The 20,227-nt window shown below is 44.0% G+C and overlaps 1 protein-coding gene across 3 annotated transcripts in view; it reads right to left on the reverse strand.

Moving 5' to 3' along the window:
* MED12L (mediator complex subunit 12L) overlaps positions 1-20,227 on the reverse strand; it is a 740,921-nt gene that overhangs the window by 156,131 nt on the left and 564,563 nt on the right. For all 3 annotated transcript variants that reach the window (XM_077488157.1, XM_077488156.1, XM_077488155.1), the window contains exons 22-25: positions 11,365-11,592; positions 9,102-9,243; positions 8,648-8,768; positions 6,439-6,540 (exon numbers count right to left, since the gene is read on the reverse strand). In XM_077488157.1, coding sequence (XP_077344283.1) covers positions 6,439-6,540; positions 8,648-8,768; positions 9,102-9,243; positions 11,365-11,592 — 593 coding nt within the window. The remainder of the gene's footprint in view (positions 1-6,438; positions 6,541-8,647; positions 8,769-9,101; positions 9,244-11,364; positions 11,593-20,227) is intronic.

Here is a 20,227-nt window from a genome sequence, read left to right on the forward strand (position 1 = left end):
TAGACAAGACATGAACACTTTTATAGATGACACTAAAATATTTAAAACACTACATCGAAAGTACACGTACGACTGCATTTAAACTGTCTAACAAATGAGCCTGTATTTGGTGGAACTTTACTTTGCAAGTCTTTTTTTTTATTTTAGTGATTACGTTATTTTTAAAGCACAGTAAAATGATGTGTTTTTGTTTTTATCTTCCATTGAGGGACACAGGTATTCTGAAACAGTCGGGTTATACTGTACGTTCACATACAGGAGGTAGGGACACTGGCAAACGAAGAAAATGTCCCTTAGGTAACCTCACCTCTAACCGTCATGCCTAATTTTTTACTAGTGTCCAAGGGGTTGGACGCCATTTCTTCAGCTTTACTAAAAAAAGTCCAACTATATTTTAGATAGCCTTTTATTTTTCAATATTTCCTTTTTTTATTGACTGTAATCACAATTCTTGATAAACCTCTAATAACTTTTTCCTTAAGTGACTTCATCCACATTTTCCAAAACGCTGCTTGAGGTAGTCTTTACAAAGCAGCAAGCTAGATGAGCAAGTCATCAGAAACAGCTTTGGAAGCTGTAGCAGCAACATTGCGGGGCTAGCCTGGAATGTGACTTTGGCACACTGGGCTGTGCAATGGAATACTTTCCAGACCATCATTTACTGTGTGAGTTAGTTGAAGAGCACTTTCAGGGTCCATAGCCATAATACAGCCTCTGGTGTGACCCAATTTATGAAGACTCACTTAGTGATTGAGGTCAGTCAGGCTGAAGCTCCGGGAAATACCTTACAGTCGGTGCTGTTGGGGGCCTTTTCAAATTGGTTTCATTGCAGTAAGGGTTAACGCTGAGGAAAGCTGAAGGAACCAAGCATTTATGTAGCTTTCTTGCTAGAATGTTACATGTGTGCACTTTTCCCTCTTTTTCTTGCCATTAAGCATAGAGGAAATATTTCCCCTGTGCTGGTCCTGCTCTTGAAGTTCCATGTGGATCATCCAGTCACTGTTCTTGTTCCACTGCTAGCCTACAGTGACTTGGCTATCTACAGCTGCATGCAATCCCCATAAGCATCAGCTGTTTGAGATTGTGAATATGCCTTGCCTCACTTTGGGCCTAGTTGTTTTCAGCTATCTACAGTAATGCAACATGTCCTCTCAAAGAAGCATAAAGGACAGTCCCACTGCTATGGGTGACCACAGCCCAGACTCCCCTACTGGCTCTGATGGTGTTAGCATTGAGCATGCTCATAGGAGGCGAGAGCAGAGACACAGAGAGATGAGCATCTCAGTGTGCTACGTCCAGGGGCGGACTGACCATTGGGCTACTCGGGCACTGCCCGAGGGCCCCATGCCACTAGGGGGCCCCATCTGGGTCGCCAGCCTCAGTAAAACCAGGGACAGTATGTAAAAAAAAGTGTGTTTTTTTTACATCTGTGTTTGAAATGTCCCTTACCGACATCCTTTTGGCCTAAAAATCCTGAGATTATAGCTGCCCCACCTCTCCAGTACCTTCTCAGCCAATAGAAACATGTCTGTGTGTACTGTGTGATTGTATACTGTGTGTGCGTGTTTGTGTATACTGTGTGGCCCCATAATCTCTGATTGCCTGGGGGCCCCATAATCTCCTATTGCCCAGGGGCCCCATGATTTGTCAGTCCGCCCCTGGCTACGTCTCCTTTTACTGTCCAGTCAGTGGCTGGGGGAGGGACAAGACCTGTAACTGCCTTTTACTAAAGAGCCACTAACCTGCAGTCTTTGTGCAGGTTAGCTGTACTTTCTCATAGACTTCTATGAGGTCCTGCCATTTTGCACCAGAATTCCTGCACGCCACATCTCTGGTGCACTTTCTGAAACTGCACCAAAACCATGAGACATCATGGAAGTTTAAGGGAAAGGGCAGGTAACTCACACAAAAAAACAATGGGTTAGCTGCCCTAAGTGGTACATTTGCAGCAGGAAAAAAAGGAGGTCCCCTGTGTGGCAGATCTGAGTAAATCTCAGGACTGGATAACAATCACAAATCCTTTGGCAGGTAAAACAGCTCCCATATATGCAATGTATCTGTGTATGTAGCCATTTTCCTGAAATATTTTTAATGACAGAAGTAGTAGTGGCAGCATCTACCCAGATTCGATTTGCCCGTGGCTAAGTGAATCTTGTTTGAAATTCACTGAATCCGAACCTAAAGACCAATCCCATTAAATTCTATGGGGAGGGACAATACTTGGTGGTAAATTCTGCCCATTTTTAAGGCTAATGTGCAACTTACTGTGAAAAAAGGGCATAGGAAGCTGGGCATTTTTGTAAGGGATATGCAACATTTTTTAAATATTGTACATATGGGATGGCAAAATTGAAAATATACAAATATATATACAAATATACAAATCCTTTAAACATTTTTAGGGGATGCCTTAAAGCTGTACATGGTATCATAGAACAGTATGGTTTTCATGGACAGTCTCTACAAAAGCTCACACTGGCAGAGCATATTTGGCTGTGGAATTGTTGTTTTTTTTTTCCCTTTAAAACCATCTAGGCCTACATATAGCAGCAATCTCTGATTGAAAAAAAGGCTTTTCTTAGGTAGCTTTATCATTTATACATGCTTTTTTCATCAATTCACATAGAGTTGGCCAGTGGCTTGCTGTATTTGTCTTTGTTCTCAATGATGGAAACCTGTACTGCCGCTGGTCACTTTCTGTCAAGCTCTCATTAGGAATTAAGACAACGCAGATGATACAGCAGTGTAAACATAGGACAACAGGAGGACATTTTTATCAGATAGAATTGACCAAAACATAGTAAAGAAAGAGGGTACAATCAGGTGTTTTACTATAAGAACGAAGATACTGCAGAGGATATAGTAGTGTAAAACTGGGCAGCAGCAGAACAGGAGTACCGTTTTAATCAAGGATAATAGGCCTAATTAGGCCTAACTGGTGATATAATGTGAGGTGGTTTAGGTGCACATTATTCTTGCACTGAGTTTAATTTATTTTCAATGATGCAGTGGCTGATCTGTGTTTAGTTTTCGCAGGTGAGACAGGATGCCCAGGAAAGGAAAGTATTTAAACCTGCTTCCCCAGTCTTTCTTCCTTTCTGCTTTGCCTCTCCCCTGTGCTGTAAATAAAAGGGGGATGGTCTGTGCACAGAGGGCTGCAGTATGCATGGGAAGAATACACAGACAAACCATAGCATGTAATCTTCAGGTATTTCACAAAGGAGTGGGAACACTGGTACCAGTAGGTTCAAGAGTTGTATCCTCCTCTGGGAGCACAGTTGTGGTACTGAAGAAACTAGCGATTGCGGAGGACATTGAAATTATGGACAATGCCATAATGTACTTTCACCTCCCAGAAGGAATTCCTAGGCCTAGGCCACTATACTATTCTAGTTAGGATCAGGGCCAGGACATCTTTCACATTGAACTGTATGCCACATCATGTTCAGTAAAGTTATCTTAACCATCATGAGCCTGGTCTGAAGTTACTCAAAGGGGTGCATGATGGTTCTGGCGTATCAAAAGAACCTGGGTCTGTAAAGTGCTATGGGGTATGAAGTAACACTGCGACAAAAGGTTAACTAGGCTGGATAAGAAGAGGATTGTAGTTGCTATAGGTAACCAAGTGAAGGAACAAGCTACAAGCAACCAGTCATTCAGAGTGGTACCTGGTAAGAGTGATGGGTTCTCCAGTAGTGAGGGGGTTGATCTTTCGGCTCCCTCCTTAGTGGATCAGAATCAAATGACAACCGGATCTGAGCCTGTATTACAGAGATCTACAGCCTGGTCACAAGGTAGGGAAGAGTTAAGTAAGAGGTGCTCGGCAGGACCCTATTCTGTTACTGGAAGTGAGGTAACAGAGGTACACTGGACTGGTGGAGTGGACGCAGGCTCTACACGTCCCTCCTAATGCAACATCTAAGTTATAATGTGTAGTGACATGGAACAAGTTGCTTTTCACAGGAACTCTGCACTTTATTAATGCACACAGTGAAGGCTCATCCCTAAATCACGGAACAGCCTTAAGGCTGCATTCACACCTGAGCGTAGCGTGTTTGAACGTTTTTACGAGCGTTTTGTCACACTACAATGCGCGACAACGAGCGTTTTGTCACACTACAACGCGCGACAACGAGCGTTTTTTAACTTCGGCGTTTTTTTTCAGCCAATAGGAAAAATATTTTTCATCTGCTTATTTTTTCTTGAGCAGATACAGCGTCAAAACGCCCGTAGAAACGCTCGTTGTCGCGCTAAACGCTCGAATCGAGCGTTTCCATTAGTTTCTATGGGAATGAAAACGCCCAAATCAGCCCAATTCGCGCGACAAAAAAGGGTCCGGAACTTGTTTGAGCTTCAGGCATAGGGCTTCAGGCGACATGGAGTGGAGATGTGAACCATCTCCATTGAGAATAATGGTTTTTTTCCCCTCCAGCGTTTTGTAGCTTCAGGCGTAGGGCTACAAAACGTTCAGGTGTGAACGGGCTGTAATGGTAGTTTTTTTTTAAAATGACCGCAGTCCCTGACTGGTCCCAAGCATTAATGAGTGTGCTATGCACAAGATGTACCCCCTATGCATGGGCGCATTTGACTCCACCCACACATTTGGCGTAGTTGGAAAAGGGCTGCTAACAGGAGTATTGAAAACAAAAGACAGTTTAAATAAAAAGATTAATGATCTGCTTTAGGCAGACACACACACATCCGCACACACAAATAAAAGCCTGAAACTTGCAGCAAAAATGCACCTTAACCGAAAACAAAAGCCCCATCGACATACATTAAAACCAAATAGCATTATGTTTTTTTAAAGGGAATGCTAATGCCGCATACACAAGACCGGACAGTGGTCAGGAAATATAGCTTAGTGTAGCGTCACCTATGGCAGTCCCTGTTCCTATACGTCATGCAAGTGTAGCCTACTGGTACGTGGCTGCCCCCAGGAATGCCCTGTTAACTGACCAAGAAGTACAGGAGGCTGAAGAAAGAAAGAACAGAAGAGCTCATGTGATTCCAGGAGTGCAGTTGTCCACAGGGATGGCTGGGACTGGTGTCTCACAGAAACATAGTCTGCGGGATATTCAAATGGGTCAGTTCAGGCACAGGAAGAGACATTGTCAGCAAGCAGGCAAAAAATTGGTCCAGGCAACAGCCAGAAATGTGGTCAATAAACTGGCTAGGGTTAGTCAATGCTGTAGCTGCAATGCTTAATTTTGAAGCTGTAGCAGTAATTATACCCCCTGTACTCCCACTGACAGTGACCCTTTCAAGTGAGTGGGGTTGCTTGTTCAGTGACCAAGGGGTTAAAGCAGCTGGTGAGGATGCAATTCCTTTTCTTTACCTGTCAAATGCTCTCTGAAGAGTGATATGAATATAGATGGACTTTCAGATGTGAACAAATCCTTATGGTGACACCGTGACTGCTGTGACAGTGATTAGGGACACTGGTGACAGACAGTATGTAAAAAAAAAAAAAAAAGTATAAAAAAAAGTATGGCTGCTCTGTGCCGTACCATTTATAGTGAGGGAGCTGGCTAATGAAAAAGCCCCTTATGGGTACCTCTAATGCCCCTAACACACAGTCGGAACTTCCAACGGAAAAGGTCTGATCGGATTATGTTGTCGAAAAATCTGATCGTGTGCGGACTTTTTCCGTCGGAATTTCCAACGGAAAAAGTTTGAGAGCATGATCTAAAATTTTCAAACAACAAAATCTGATTGGACTTTTTCCGAATGTGTGTAGAGAATTCCGACACACAAAGTGGCACGCATGCTCAGAAAAAATTTGGAGACGAAAGCTATTGGCTACTGGCCTCTACGTAGTCCCGTCGTACATTGTTTACGTCACCTCGTTCCAAATGATCGGATTTTCCAACAACTTTGTCCGACTGTGTGTATGCAACACAAGTTTTGGCCAAAATCTGTCGGAAAAAAACAGACGGATTTTGTGGTCGGAATGTGTATGAGTATATGAGTGTGTATGGGGCATAAGACTTCTGGCTGTAGTTCAATGGGCAAATCTGCACAAAAATTCACTGGGACCTTAAACCAGAGTATTCACCTCAAACCTCATGTTTAGACAGAAGACATTAAACTCCTTTATGATCGCATTTGCTGTTTATTAATGAAAAAATTGATCAAATACAGTAAGGACTCTCATATGGTAAATGCTAGTTTTCATCAAGCTTTAAGCATTGATTAGATTTAATGTAGCATGATAAGCTGGTTTGTTCCAATTCAGTAAGCACAAAGTGCAATGATGAGGTAGAAAGTGATAGGAAATGGCGTCAACTAATCAGATCTCAATTTACTTTTGTTAAATTAACAAAATATTAATTATTGAAAAATCCTGTAAAAGCCACATTTTAAAGATGTTAACTATAGCTGATATAAATAAGAGTGGATTCAATTATATAACTGTAAAATTATGTGAAAACTTACCATTTGTTGCCCCCAGTGGGCTAAACTGAGGTGTTCTCAATAGATGGAGCAGGAGGCGACATGTCATTCTTGCTCCAGGTTCAGCATCAGGATCACCACAAGCTGTGAAGAAAGGTATCTCTTAATCAAACACGATTGCTAATTAGCTGACAATCATGGAAGCTGTGCATGACCATTCACTGTAATTACAGGTACAGTAGCTTCATACATATAAATACAATGTAAAATTGAAAATAAGCCTTTTCCAATATTAATAATGGCTGTTGTTCTCTGTCTTAATGAAATAAAACAATAATCGGTTGTAATTATATACAGAAAACAAAGATTTTTGGTGGTCTTGTTAACATTAGCTGTTTTTCATGTGTCATTTGCATTAACTGTTAACTCTCATTTGAGAGGAAGGAAAGGTTGCCATAGCAGAATACTCAACTCCACTGCTGAAATGTGAGGCTTGAGAAAGACATCCATTTTTCTAAACATATTGTACATAAACACTGAGTTAGCTTAAAGTTAGACACACATATCACTGTAACTGAATCAATAACAGACCCATAACTTTAAGTGCCCACACACATTGCTTTATGGTTGCCAAGTCAAAACTAGGTTGGTAGCTTCTTGTTTAATAGGCAGGGATGCAGGCAAATACACTGGCTATAGTTACCTATCACTTTACTATCATGCCCTGCAATGCTGATACCAGCCCACTTGCCCTACAGCGTTGGAAGAATGCTTTGAGAGTTCCCCTAGAAAACGAGGGTCCCCTTCATAAAGCACAGATGACCAATGACTTGATTATGTCTAGGAAGGAGTGCCATCAAGGGGAGAGGGTTATGTATCACCAATGTATTCCACCATGGGGCAGTACCCTCCTTGGTGAGCTGGTTCTAAGGGTTCCTCAAACCCTTGTCAGTTCTCCAGTGCATGTGGAAAATTGGAAAAATATGCTTAGTTATCTTCTTTTAAATAATATGTATTGTTCCAAGTCTAGTAATGTGAACATGTCTCAGAAACTCTGATTCCAAGTCAACCAGTGAGAAGAAGTGGGAGAGGGAGGTGCACTATTGCAGTCAATCAGGTGTCCCACGTGGAAATGTGCTGATAAAGAACATGCTGATAGGAAGAGAGGGGTGGCTTTACACATATGTTTCTGTACCTTCACTGTCTAATCAGTGGTTTTGGGTTGAGCTGTTTTTATTAATGGGCAGGTAAGACAACTCCCATACTGTATATGCAGTTAGCTGTTTGCTGTTCACGTCTCTAACAGAAATAAGCAGCAGACACTGTAATCCTCAAGCTGCATTCACACCTATGCATTTCCTAAACGCGAAACAAAAACACGCTAAAATAGACACAGAAGTAGTGTAAGATGCTCCACAACTGCAAAAGTTCTAGAGCTATTTTGGGGTGTTTTTTGCGTATAGGGCAGCCCACTCAAGTCAATTGGCTGCCTTAGGTGCAACATGTGTTAACATGTGAAAAGTGCAAAAAAAAATTTAAGCGGTATGCCCATTTTCGCTACGCTTAGGTGTGAATGATGACTCATTCCTGAATGATTTAATGGGAAAAATGTCCCCACAGTACTAAGTTCCCTCTTCCAAAGCTCTTCTACTGTAAGGGGCATATCACACTGGAGACCAGAAAACTGGTGAGAACTCACCAATGGCAAGATCATTTTGGAAGACACGGCAGGAGATGAAAACACTCACCTGCTTGAATGCGTCACGCCCTTGCTGGCTGAAGGAACAAAGTGTTGCTCTGCTACCAACAGCTCTGTGATTAGATAGTCAAGAAACAGAAGGACACTGATGTGGTTTATTACTCTGCTGTCTCCCCTTATCAGTCTTAAGCCTGCCATAGATGATTCGAATCTTGGCTGGTTCAGCAGGAATTTGACATGCATTCAAATACACGTCATACACAAGAAAACAATGCCCATCATTCTTAGATGGACAGTGCAGTGCAATTTAGCAGAGCCTGATTAGCTCAATGCGCTGCCCTTCCTTCTTCAAAGCCTAATGTTGCTGTTCAGAGACTTATACAATTTTGTAACGTGCAAGATGTATGTAAAAAGAGATTTAATCATTTAATGAATTTATAAGTGGATGAAATAGTGTGTTTATGTGCCTGAAGATCTGCTTTAGTGTTAAATAAAAATAACAACAATTGTATACTTGAAAAGCTTTACAGTTCTAGTATTCAGATATGGTACCTGCTGCGAGGAGGGAGGGGAGAGCGACATGTTGCACCACATCCTCAAGTGGAAAGCAATGCCTTGCTATGAGGACAGCTATAAAAGTGGCCAGAGAGTCATGGAATGAAAGATCACTAACCTACAAGATAAGAAGAAAAGTAGACTCAAAATGTGGAAAACTGAAACGTGTTTATCAGAGTTCTTTTCTATCGAACCCAAGTTTCCCTGAAGTTTCTGTAGAGTTTGTGGAGATTACTAAATTCAAATTAATTGCGGTGTCGTTTTTAGTAAAGGTTTTCCATTTTAAAACTGTAATAAATAAATTTGTTGAAAAACAAAGATAAAAAATATGGCTTGCTTACTGTTTACAGATAACTTTTTTTTGTAGACCAAGAAAAATATATTGTTAGGGTGGTTACGAACATTGAATAATAGTGTTACCAAAACAGTAATGCATATGACCAATACTTACATCCACACTGCAGAGTAAGTCATTAAATCCCCACACATGGTTGGAGGAACAGCAAAGAGCCTTAAGTACACCCAGCCATTCCGAGCTAAGAACAGTGCAGCAAGCCGTAAGTTCAGCACACAGGTTCGAAATATCATAGATCCTGCAGAAACAATACTAATAATATGGATCACCAAAGAACAGATGTCAAACAACTTCTGAGCAATAGACCCATTGGTTTAGGATAGGTTTTAAAGCATGATAAAGTTACATAGACAGGAAGAAACACACCCCCCCCGCCCAGTAAGTTCTTTGTAATGTTCACTGTTAGGCCCCTTCTCAAAGCAGAGCTGAGAGCAATAGTTTTTTTCCATTTTGGATAGAGTAAGAGAGGGTTATGAGGTCTTTTTTTTCTAGGGAGATTTCCCTTCACTTCCTGTCCAACAACAGGAAGTGAAAAGAAATATCTCTAAAGTGAAGGAAATCCCTGATGGTCAACAAGTAGATAGGGTATATAGTATCTCCCTAGTGGGGACAAAAACAGCCAAAAAAAAAGCTTGACAGATGTTCTAATCTCTCTTCACTCTAAAATTAAATAAGGTCTGGCCTACTTTAGAACTGGCTGGGCTCTTTTAAGAGCTGTTCAGCAGCATTTAAAGTACAACTATACAAATAATGTATTTCTCCTCTCCCTGATTAGACAGTTCAATGAGAAAGGACAGCTGTCATTGGCTATTGCACTAGCTTAAGAGGACCTGCCCCTAGCAACTGGGTCACAGGAGTACCTCTGATCATATGGGACATCTATGAAGAAACTGACACAGCTTAAACTCCATCCATATGGGACAGAATTCCAAGATTTGCATAGGGAACAGGTACCTGGGAGAGTACCAGGACCCCCAAGGCTGAGGACTGCCATTCTTGGGTACCCACCCCAACTACATGCTGTGGCTAAGACCAACAGCTAAAAGCTGGCTATCTGGGTAAATAAGGACTGAATGTGCATTGGAGTCAATTGCTAGGAGCCCAGAAGTCAAGGTCTTGGACAACTGCTGGGAACCTGCGTACAGGGCTCGGAGGTCATTGAGGTGACTGGCTGGAAAGTGCAGCTAGGCAGATCTGCTGGCTGCAGGGGCCAGAGAAAAGATTACCACATTATGCATGTATTAATCTGCTGTTTAAGCCCACGTACACACGGTCTGAGATTTTGCCAACCAAATCCGTCGGATTTTGCCTGTCGGATTTAGTCCGACGGATTGTGTCCGAAACTGTTGCATACACACGGTCGGGCCAAGTTGGCGAAAAATCCGATCTTTCAGAACGTGATGACGTAATTTCGTTACGATGGGACTACATTCAGGCTAGTAGCCAATAGCTTTGATGTAGGAATTTGATCTGAGCACGCGTGGCACTTGGTCCGATGAAAATGCTCTACACATGATCGGATTAGGTCCGTCCGGCCCAGTTGGTCAGGAAATATTTCCAACATGTTGGAAAATTGGGTCGGACGGAGATTTGGACGGAATCAGTCCGATGCATACCACACACAGTCGGATTATCCGACGACACGGTCCGATAGGACACATTCCGACGGATTCTCCCACCGTGTGTACAAGGGCTAAGAGTGTTCCACTTGTTCCAACGTCCAGTTGTTCTGGTGTCCAGTTGCTCCAGAGGATGCACCTGGATTTTCCTCAGTAGTGGGATACCTTTGGCCATCCTGTATCAATACTGCTCTTCTGTGTTTGTCAGAAGCTGATGGCCAAAAGGGAACTGTGTTTTTTCTTGCAGTGTATTACAAATTACCCTGTTGGGGAAAGGGCACTCCATCCTGATCAAACTGTATATGTTCTAGTGTCATTCTCCTTGTCTGACCTACTTTTCCCTACCTTAAATAAAGCCCATTTGAAACTGTTCAGGTATGTCAGTGTTCTTGGAGCCACCTAAGGGCAGGGCACTGGTGCAGGGCAGAGGGACCTAAAAAATCCAGCAGTTCCCTTGGGGGCGAGTGCTACACTCCAGTTATACTTTAAGCCTTTCCCCTCCTTCTGACTTGTTACAAAGTTGCAGTTGATGAATGGAGAAGAGGAGACTGGAGAAATGCTTCCTCCTGTTTGCAGCAGACTGATTGCAGCGTCCCAACCTAGACAAAATCACTTGGGTGGAGCTCATGGACCACATTTTTGGATTATTATGTTATATATTGTGAAATGTCAGAAATTAAATAATAGAGACAGGCAAAATCACTGAAAGGTCTGCTTTTTATATAAAACATGATATTTACCTCTCAGAATCTTGGTGGCCCATACATACATTCATGAGGACATTACACACAAAACTGTATCGGTTAGCAGCATTCTCACTGAGGATCTTCCCCAGCACTAAGTGATTAATATTGTGCACTGATGGGTTTTCTATAAAGTCCACCATGAAATCTGGATCCCACAGTGCATTAGAGTTGGATGGCTGTACATTGCTGTATATTGTCTGCTTTACCTTGGAACAAGCACTACTGAAAAGATAGATAGACAATATATAAACGAATAGGGCATATTTATATGACAACATATAAATCAATGGTGTGTATTTGATGTGACATTGATTAGTACCATACAGAAGAGAAACTGTTGTTGACATACAGCAGAATATAATCGCAGTGCAATGATTAAACCCAACATTAGAAAGCATGATATTTTGCCATTACAGTCTATGTAATCTTTTCAGTGGAAATACAAATATGTGTACAGTGTAGATAACTGCTGGAGATTCATTGATTTAATAAATAAACCAACAGTCATCCACATTAGAGTTGATTTTTATGTTACCATGTTGCCTTACTGATAATGCACAAAGCACCAAAATGACTGGAGTTTATTTTCTGTTATCTACAAATGGGAACATCAAAATATATTACTTTAGGCCACTTTCCCACTGAAACGCTTTACAGGCGCTATAGCGCTAAAAAGAGCGCCTGCAAAGCACCTGTAAATCGCCACTGGAGCGGTGCACTGGCAGGACGTTAAAAAAAAGTCAGGCTAGCAGCCTCTTTGCAGTGCTGTGTACAAAGCTCCTAAAGCTCCTAAAGCACCTCTGCCCATTGAAATGAATGGGCAACAACACCAAAGCACCTGTAAAGCGCCTCAGCAGCAAAGATTTTAACCCTCTGTCGGCCGCTAGCGGGGTTAAAAGCACCCTGTTAGCGGCCGAATACTGCCGCTAAAATCATGGTAAAGCGTCGCTAAAACTAGCGACCTTTAATGCTGATACCCGCAACAACCCAGTGTGAAAGTACCCTTATGGAATATGTTTGGTTTGTGTTTCTATTACTTTCTTGTTTCACCTCTCTGTAAGGGCACTTTAACACTGGGGCGGGGGTTGTCGGCAGTAAAGCGCCACTATTTTTAGCGGCGCTTTACTGTTGTTTTAGTGGGGCTTTTCAGCTGCTAGCAGGGCGCTCTTAACCTCCCGCTAGCGGCTGAAAAAGGTCTAAAAGCTTTGGCAGCACTGGCCATTGATTTCAATGGCAGGGGCGTTTTAGGAGCTGCGTATTCACCGCATCCGCAATGCCCCAAAGATGCTGCTTGCAGGACTTTTTTCCCATCCTGCAAGCACACCGCTCCAGTGTGAAAGCACTCGGGCTTTCACACTGGAGAGGCAGGGGAGGCGTTTTTCAGGTGCTTTACAGGCGCTATTTGTAGCCCTTTAGCGCCTGAAAAACATCTTAGTGTGAAAGTAGCCTAAAATATATTTAAAAAATTTATCATCTGTACTCCACAATTAGCTTCTCTTGCCATATTTACTAGTTGTTAGGGGACTACATACAACAGTGTCTCCACCCCAAAAACCAACTACTGGTTCGCTCACAAGGATAGGGGAAGTGGTGAAATACGTCAATAAGGGTACTTTCACACGGGGGCATTGGGGGAGTCGGCTTTACCGTCATTCTAGCTGCTCTTTTCGGCCACTAGCGGGGCACTTTTAAGCCCTGCTAGCGGGCAAAAAAGGGTTAAAAACACCTGCGAAGCACCACTGCAGCAGCACTGCAGCAGTGTTTCAGTGGCTCTGCCCACTGATTTCAATTGGTGGGGCGTGCTAGAAAAGGGCCTCAAAGAAGCTGCTTGCGGGACTTTTTTTGACATCCTGCCAGCGCACCGCTCCAGTGTGAAAGCCTTCGGGCTTTCACATTTGAGTGAAAGGAGAGGCGCTTTACAGGCGATTTGCAGACACTATTTTTAGCGCTATAGTGCCTGTAAAGCGCCTCAGTGTGAAAGGGGTCATAGGCTCTATTCGCACCTAGGCGTTTTTGGCATTTTTCTGCTGTAAGCCTCAGCTCTAAAAACTCCCAACAAAACAAATCCCATTCATTTCAATGGCCCCTGTTCACATCTGAGCATTTTGTCATCTGAAGCTCAAAATGGATGAAACTCAAAAAAGTACAAGAGCTTCTTTTTAGGCAGATTACAGGCATTTTCTGCTTTTTACATTGGTGAAATTTTGACCTGTACAAAAATGCGGCAAAAACAACGTGCGACTTTCTGCCTAAAAACAGAATGCCTAGGTGTGAACAGTCTAAGCCCGGGTTCACACTGCTGCAATCTCAGAAATCGTATGTGATTTGCACCCACACTGCAGGTGCCGATAGGGCTGGACTGGGACAGAAATTTGGCCCTGGACGTCATCCAGACCGGCCCACTTACGTTTTGAGTGTCCCATCAGCACCCCCTTACATCAGATTCTCATCAGCAGCCCCTTACATCAGAGTCCTATCACCAGCCCCTTACATCAGAGTCCTATCACCAGCCCCTTACATCAGAGTCATATCACCAGCCCCTTTACATCAGATTCTCATCAGCAGCCCCTTTACATCAGAGTCCTATCACCAGCCCCTTTACATCAGATTCTCATCACCAGCCCCTTTACATCAGAGTCTCATCAGCACCCCCTTTACATCAGAGTCCCATCAGCACCCCCTTTACATCAGAGTCCCATCAGCACCCCCTTTACATCAGAGTCCCATCACCAGCCCCTTACAGCAGAGTCCCATCACCAGCCCCTTACAGCAGAGTCCCATCACCAGCCCCTTACATCAGAGTCCCATCACCAGCCCCTTACATCAGATTCTCATCAGCAGCCCCCTTACATCAAAGTCCCTTTACCAGCCTCTTACATCAGAGTCCCATCAGCAGCCCCTTACATCAGATTCTCATCAGCAGCCCCCTTACATCAGAGTCCCATCACCAGCCCCCTTACATCAGAGTCCCATCACCAGCTCTTTACATCAGAGTCCCACCACCAGCTCCTTACATCAGAGTCCCACCACCAGCTCCTTACATCAGAGTCCCACCACCAGCTCCTTACATCAGAGTCCCACCACCAGCTCCTTACATCAGAGTCCCATCACCAGCTCCTTACATCAGAGTCCCACCACCAGCCCCTTACATCAGAGTCCCATCACCAGCCCCTTACATCAGAGTCCCACCACCAGCTCCTTACATCAGAGTCCCACCACCAGCCCCTTACATCAGAGTCCCATCACCAGCCCCTTACATCAGAGTCCCACCACCAGCTCTTTACATCAGAGTCCCATCACCAGCTCCTTACATCAGAGTGCCACCACCAGCCCCTTACATCAGCTTCCCTTCAGCAGCCCCTTACATCAGAGTCCCATCACCAGCTCCTTACATCAGAGTCCCACCACCAGCCCCTTACATCAGAGTGTCCCATCACCAGCTCCTTACATCAGAGTCCCATCACCAGCTCCTTACATCAGAGTCCCATCACCAGCTCCTTACATCAGAGTCCCACCACCAGCCCCTTACATCAGCTTCCCTTCAGCTGCCCCCTTACATCAGAGTCCCACCACCAGCCCCTTACATCAGAGTCCCACCACCAGCCCCCTTACATCAGAGTGTCCCCCTCCCACATGTACTCACAGTTCTAAAGACAGCCTCTCTTCTTCCTCTCTCCAGTCATGTGATAACAAGTGATAGGGGAGAGAGAGAGGAAAGTCTGCTGACCGTGTCTTTCTCCCCCTGCAGGCTGGAGGGAGCAGAAAGCCTTATGCTCTCTCCAGCATATCACGGAAACTGCTCCTCCTGACAGGAGTGAAATCGAGATCACTCACTGTCAGAGAGGAGTGGCTCCAGGACTGCACCAGACCGGCCCACTGAACCATCGGCCCACCGGGAATCTCCCGGTAGTCCAGATGGCCAGTACATGCCTGGGTGCCGATCAAATGCAATCTCTGAGCAATGCGAGTTCAGCCATACAGTTGTATGGCTAAACTTCCATTGAATTTGCACAGAAAATAGTGCAGGGACTTGTTTTTCCCAGCACTAGAATCGGATTGCATGGGTTTTCTCATCTATTTAATCCAATTCCTGTGCAAGTTCACTTTGCACTGCGATCTGTGAACTAAACTGGGGGTGTCATTAACTTTTTTAAGTAGTCTGATGATGAAATGTTTTTTGTCTCTGCCTCAGCCTCATTTGGATTGGGAGGAGCTCCTATGTGTCCCTGCCGTCACTTCCCTTTGACGAGCAGGGGGAACCCAACCACGGGTAGCTGTAAAGCGCGCCTCCGCGTCAAAGAGAGACTTCCGCAGTCAGCTGTTTGTTATACAGCTGATTAGGCGGAATGGGCAATCTGATTGGCTCAGGCCAGTTGGATTAGGTATGTAAGTGCTGACACTCGGCTGGCATTTTTCAGTTCACTGGCTGCCGCCCTCAATTTAAGGTAACTATAATAGCTACAGCTGGCACATTAAGCTTTTGTTTCTTTGCCTGTTAATACCTACATACCTCTTTATCTTCTTTTTAAACTATGTAACCCGACAAGAGGAGGATTGATTTAATCGCCTTCCTGTCATAATTGCCCCCACAGTGTAAACTGTGCCGCTGTTGGTAAACCAGGCGTCTCTTGTGAATGCGCCCCTGCGACCGGCTTGTGGATACATGAATAATCCAATCTTGTCATGTGTATGTGGACTCATGCAGCCAGCATGTATCCCCCTCTGCCGTTTTTTTTTAATATAATTTTGAGTGAATCTAATATATATAAGTACTTTTGGTCTTGTTATTTTATTATGGTAAAAAGTTTCATAGAGAATATTAGAGGTTGACCAATATGGGTTTTTCTCTGGCCGATGCCGATATAAATCATGGCGGCCGATGGCCGATATATGATGCCGATTTTTTTGGCCCGATATGTTAGGCTGATTTTTTTTATTTTATTTTTTTATCCCCCTTCATCTCATAAAACCTAACAGACACCTTTCCCACTGGGGCGTTTTTTTGGGGTGCTTTTGGGCTAAAAATAACGCCTGTAAAGTGCCTGCAAAACGGCTCCCCTGCAGTCTGTGTGAAAGACTGCTTTCACACTGAGGCGATGCGCTGGCAGAATGTTAAAAAAAAAGTCCTGCAAGCAGCACGTTTGGAGTGCTGTATACCGCTCCTCCACCACTCCTGCCCATTGATATTAATGGGCAGTGGCGTAACTAGAACCTTCAGGGCCCCGATGCAAGAAACCATGAAGGGCCCCCCTGAACCCCAGCCAGGGCCCTTTCCTCCGAGTCCGGCGGTGGAACTCCAGGGCGTGGTCACAGGTATGACCTTTGTGAGCCCTGTAGTTCCACCACTGGTATCAGTAGTTTTTTATTTATTTTTTATTTTTAGGTGCCCCATTGGGGGACTGTCCCTAGGCAGGATGGGGTCCCCGTCCCCAGAAGAGATGAGGTCATTTTCTCCAGGGCAGATGAAGTTACTGCCCCCAGGTGAAAAGGGGTCCCTGTCCCCAGGGAAGGTGGGGGTCCCTGTCCCCACATGAGAAGGGGTTCCTGTCCCCAGGGGAGGTGGGGGTCCCTGTCCCCACGTGAGAAGGAGTCCCTGTCCCCAGGAGGAGATGGAGGGGGTATGTAATGGTGTGTGGGAGATGGGGTCCTCTCAATCACCATGACCAAGCTGTAGGCCACGCACTCATCCATGTTGGCCTGGGCTCCATCCAGCGTGCTGGACGGGCGAACAGCATATCTCCCAGAAAGACCTTTCATCATCTGTGTATGACGGGGGAGGAGGGGGGCTAGCAGACAAGCCTGCAGTGTCCACCGGGGGGCTGCACTGCATCTGTCTGCTTAAAGTTTGTTTACCCGGGAGAAGTATACAGTGCAGTGTGGGCCGGACTCAGGGGGGGCGGGATTCTGGCTGGGGAGAACAGACATCGGACTGAGTGGCAATGCATGGAGCAGGAGAGGGGTACTCTGAGGAGCCGGCCGAGGACGCAGGTCATGCGGGGAATGCACAACTAAAGAGCAGCCAGTGCGATAGTCGAGCATGGAGCTCTGCTAGTCACCCTCCACCTCCAGCCACCCGTGTGCATGGTGCACTGGTACCCCTAGCTGCCTATGCTGCCGGCCATATGTAGAGGGGGCTGCATGGGCCCCCTGCATCACAGGGCCCGGTTGCGGTCGCAACTGCTGCACCCCCTATAGTTACGCCCCTGTTAATGGGCACCACTGCCGAAGCACATGCAATGTAATTAGGCAGCGGTGCTACACGAGCACATTTAACCTCTTCTTCGGCCGCTAGCTGGATTATATGCGCCCCACTAGCAGCCGAATAGCACTGCTAAAATGATGGTAAAGCGCTGCTAAAACTAGCAGCATTATACCATCAACGCCTGCCCGCTCCAGTGTGTAAGCAGCCTATAAAATAAAAACAGGTAGTCAAAACGTTTGCACAAAAAAAAAATGGACTAACTTTAAGTTTTAGTTTTTTTTTTTTTTTTTAATCATTTAGTGTATTTTTTTTTCCCAAAAAAATTGCATTTGAAAGACCTCTGCGCAAATGCCGTGTGACATAAAATATTGCAACAACCGCTATTTTTTAATCCCCTTCGGTCTCTGCTAAAAAAATATATATAATTTTTTGGGGGTCTAAGTGATTTTCTGGCAGAAAATACAGGACTTTTACTTGTAAGCAACAAGTGTCAGAAAAGATTTAGTCTTTAAATGGTTAAACTGAGAACTCTACACACAGAGTTGAGTTCATTCATTCAAGTGTAAACATTGTATCTTTTTGCTCTTTTCTTGGCAGACTGCCCAGAGAGGAAACAAGTGCTTCCATGAAGACTCAGGCAACTTGCATTGACTTCTATTACAGAAGTAATTTCCAAGTCGTGCTGTAGTTCTAAATCGGCCTTTTTATCAGCTCAATCGGCCAATGCGGATTAATTAAAAAACTGCAAATATATCGGTCGACCTCTAGAGAATATAGTATATTGATGGTTTTCACATACTACTGTGCAAATATTATTATACATATACAGTGCCTTGCGAAAGTATCTGGCCCCCTTGAACTTTTCAACCTTTTGCCACATTTCAGGCTTCAAACATAAAGATATAAAATTTAAATTTTTTGTGAAGAATCACCAACAAGTGGGACACAGTTGTGAAGTGGAACGAAATCTATTGGATATTTTAAACTTTTTTAGCAAATAAAAAACTGAAAAGTGGTGCGTGCAAAATTATTCAGCCCCTTTACTTTCAGTGCAGCAAACTCACTCCAGAAGTTCAGCGAGAATCTCTGAATGATCCAATGTTGTCCTAAATGACTGATGGTGATAAACAGAATCCACCTGTGTGTAATCAAGTCTCTGTATAAATGCACCTGCTCTGTGATAGTCTCAGGGTTCTGTTGAAAGCGCAGAGAGCATCATGAAGACCAAGGAACACACCAGGCAGGTCCGTAATACTGTTGTGGAGAAGTTTAAAGCCGGATTTGGATACAAAAAGATTTCCCAAGCTTTAAACATCCCAAGGAGCACTGTGCAAGCGATCATTTTGAAATGGAAGGAGTATCAGACCACTGCAAATCTACCAAGACCTGGCCGTCCCTCTAAACTTTCAGCTCAGACAAGGAGAAGACTGATCAGAGATGCAGCCAAGAGGCCCATGATCACTCTGGATGAACTACAGAGAACTACAGCTGAGGTGGGAGAGTCTGTCCATAGGACAACAATGAGTCGTACACTGCACAAATCTGGCCTTTATGGAAGAGTGGCAAGAAGAAAGCCATTTCTCAAAGATATCCATAAAAAGTCTCGTCTAAAGTTTGCCACAAGCCACCTGGGAGACACACCAAACATGTGGAAGAAGGTGCTCTGGTCAGATGAAACCAAAATCAAACTTTTTTCCCACAATGCAAAACGATATGTTTGGTGTAAAAGCAACACAGCTCATCACCCTCAACACACCATCCTCACTGTCAAACATGGTGGTGGCAGCATCATGTTTTGGGCCTGCTTTTCTTCAGCAGGGACAGGGAAGATGGTTAAAATTGAGGGGAAGATGGATGCAGCCAAATACAGGACCATTCTGGATGAAAACCTGTTGGAGTCTGCAAAAGACCTGAAACTGGGACGGAGATTTATCTTCCAACAAGACAATGATCCCAAATATACAGCAAAATCTACAAAGGAATGGTTCACAAATAAACGTATCCAGGTGTTAGAATGGCCAAGTCAAAGTCCAGACCTGAATCCAATAGAGAATCTGTGGAAAGAGCTGAAAACTGCTGTTCACAAACGCTCTCCATCCAACCTCACTGAGCTCGAGCTGTTTTGCAAGGAAGAATGGGCAAGAATTTCAGTCTCTCGATGTGCAAAACTGATAGAGACATACCCCAAGCGACTTGCAGCTGTAATCGCAGCAAAAAGTGGCTCTACAAAGTATTAACGCAAGGGGGCCGAATAATTTTGCACGCCCCACTTTTCATTTTTTTATTAGTTAAAAAAGTTTCAAAAATCCAATAGATTTCGTTCCACTTCACAATTGTGTCCCACTTGTTGGTGATTCTTCACAAAAAATATAAATTTTATATCTTTATGTTTGAAGCCTGAAATGTGGCAAAAGGTTGAAAAGTTCAAGGGGGGCGAATACTTTCGCAAGGCACTGTATATCTACGTTACAGATATGAAAATCATTTGCCCAACCATAAATTACCCCTGATGAAGGAAAAAAACACGCGCCAATGCAAATTTCCTAAACATGTCAGGATGTATGCTACAAATCTAATTGACTGATCTCAATTCATTTGGAGCAGTATTCTGGATTATCAGCTTTGTGTATTTTATATATACATATGTCTTGTTGA

The sequence above is a fragment of the Lithobates pipiens genome, unplaced genomic scaffold (genome assembly GCF_037356315.1).
Source record: "Lithobates pipiens isolate NorthernLeopardFrog02 unplaced genomic scaffold, aLitPip1_a1.2 Scaffold_18, whole genome shotgun sequence".
Taxonomy (NCBI): domain Eukaryota; kingdom Metazoa; phylum Chordata; class Amphibia; order Anura; family Ranidae; genus Lithobates; species Lithobates pipiens.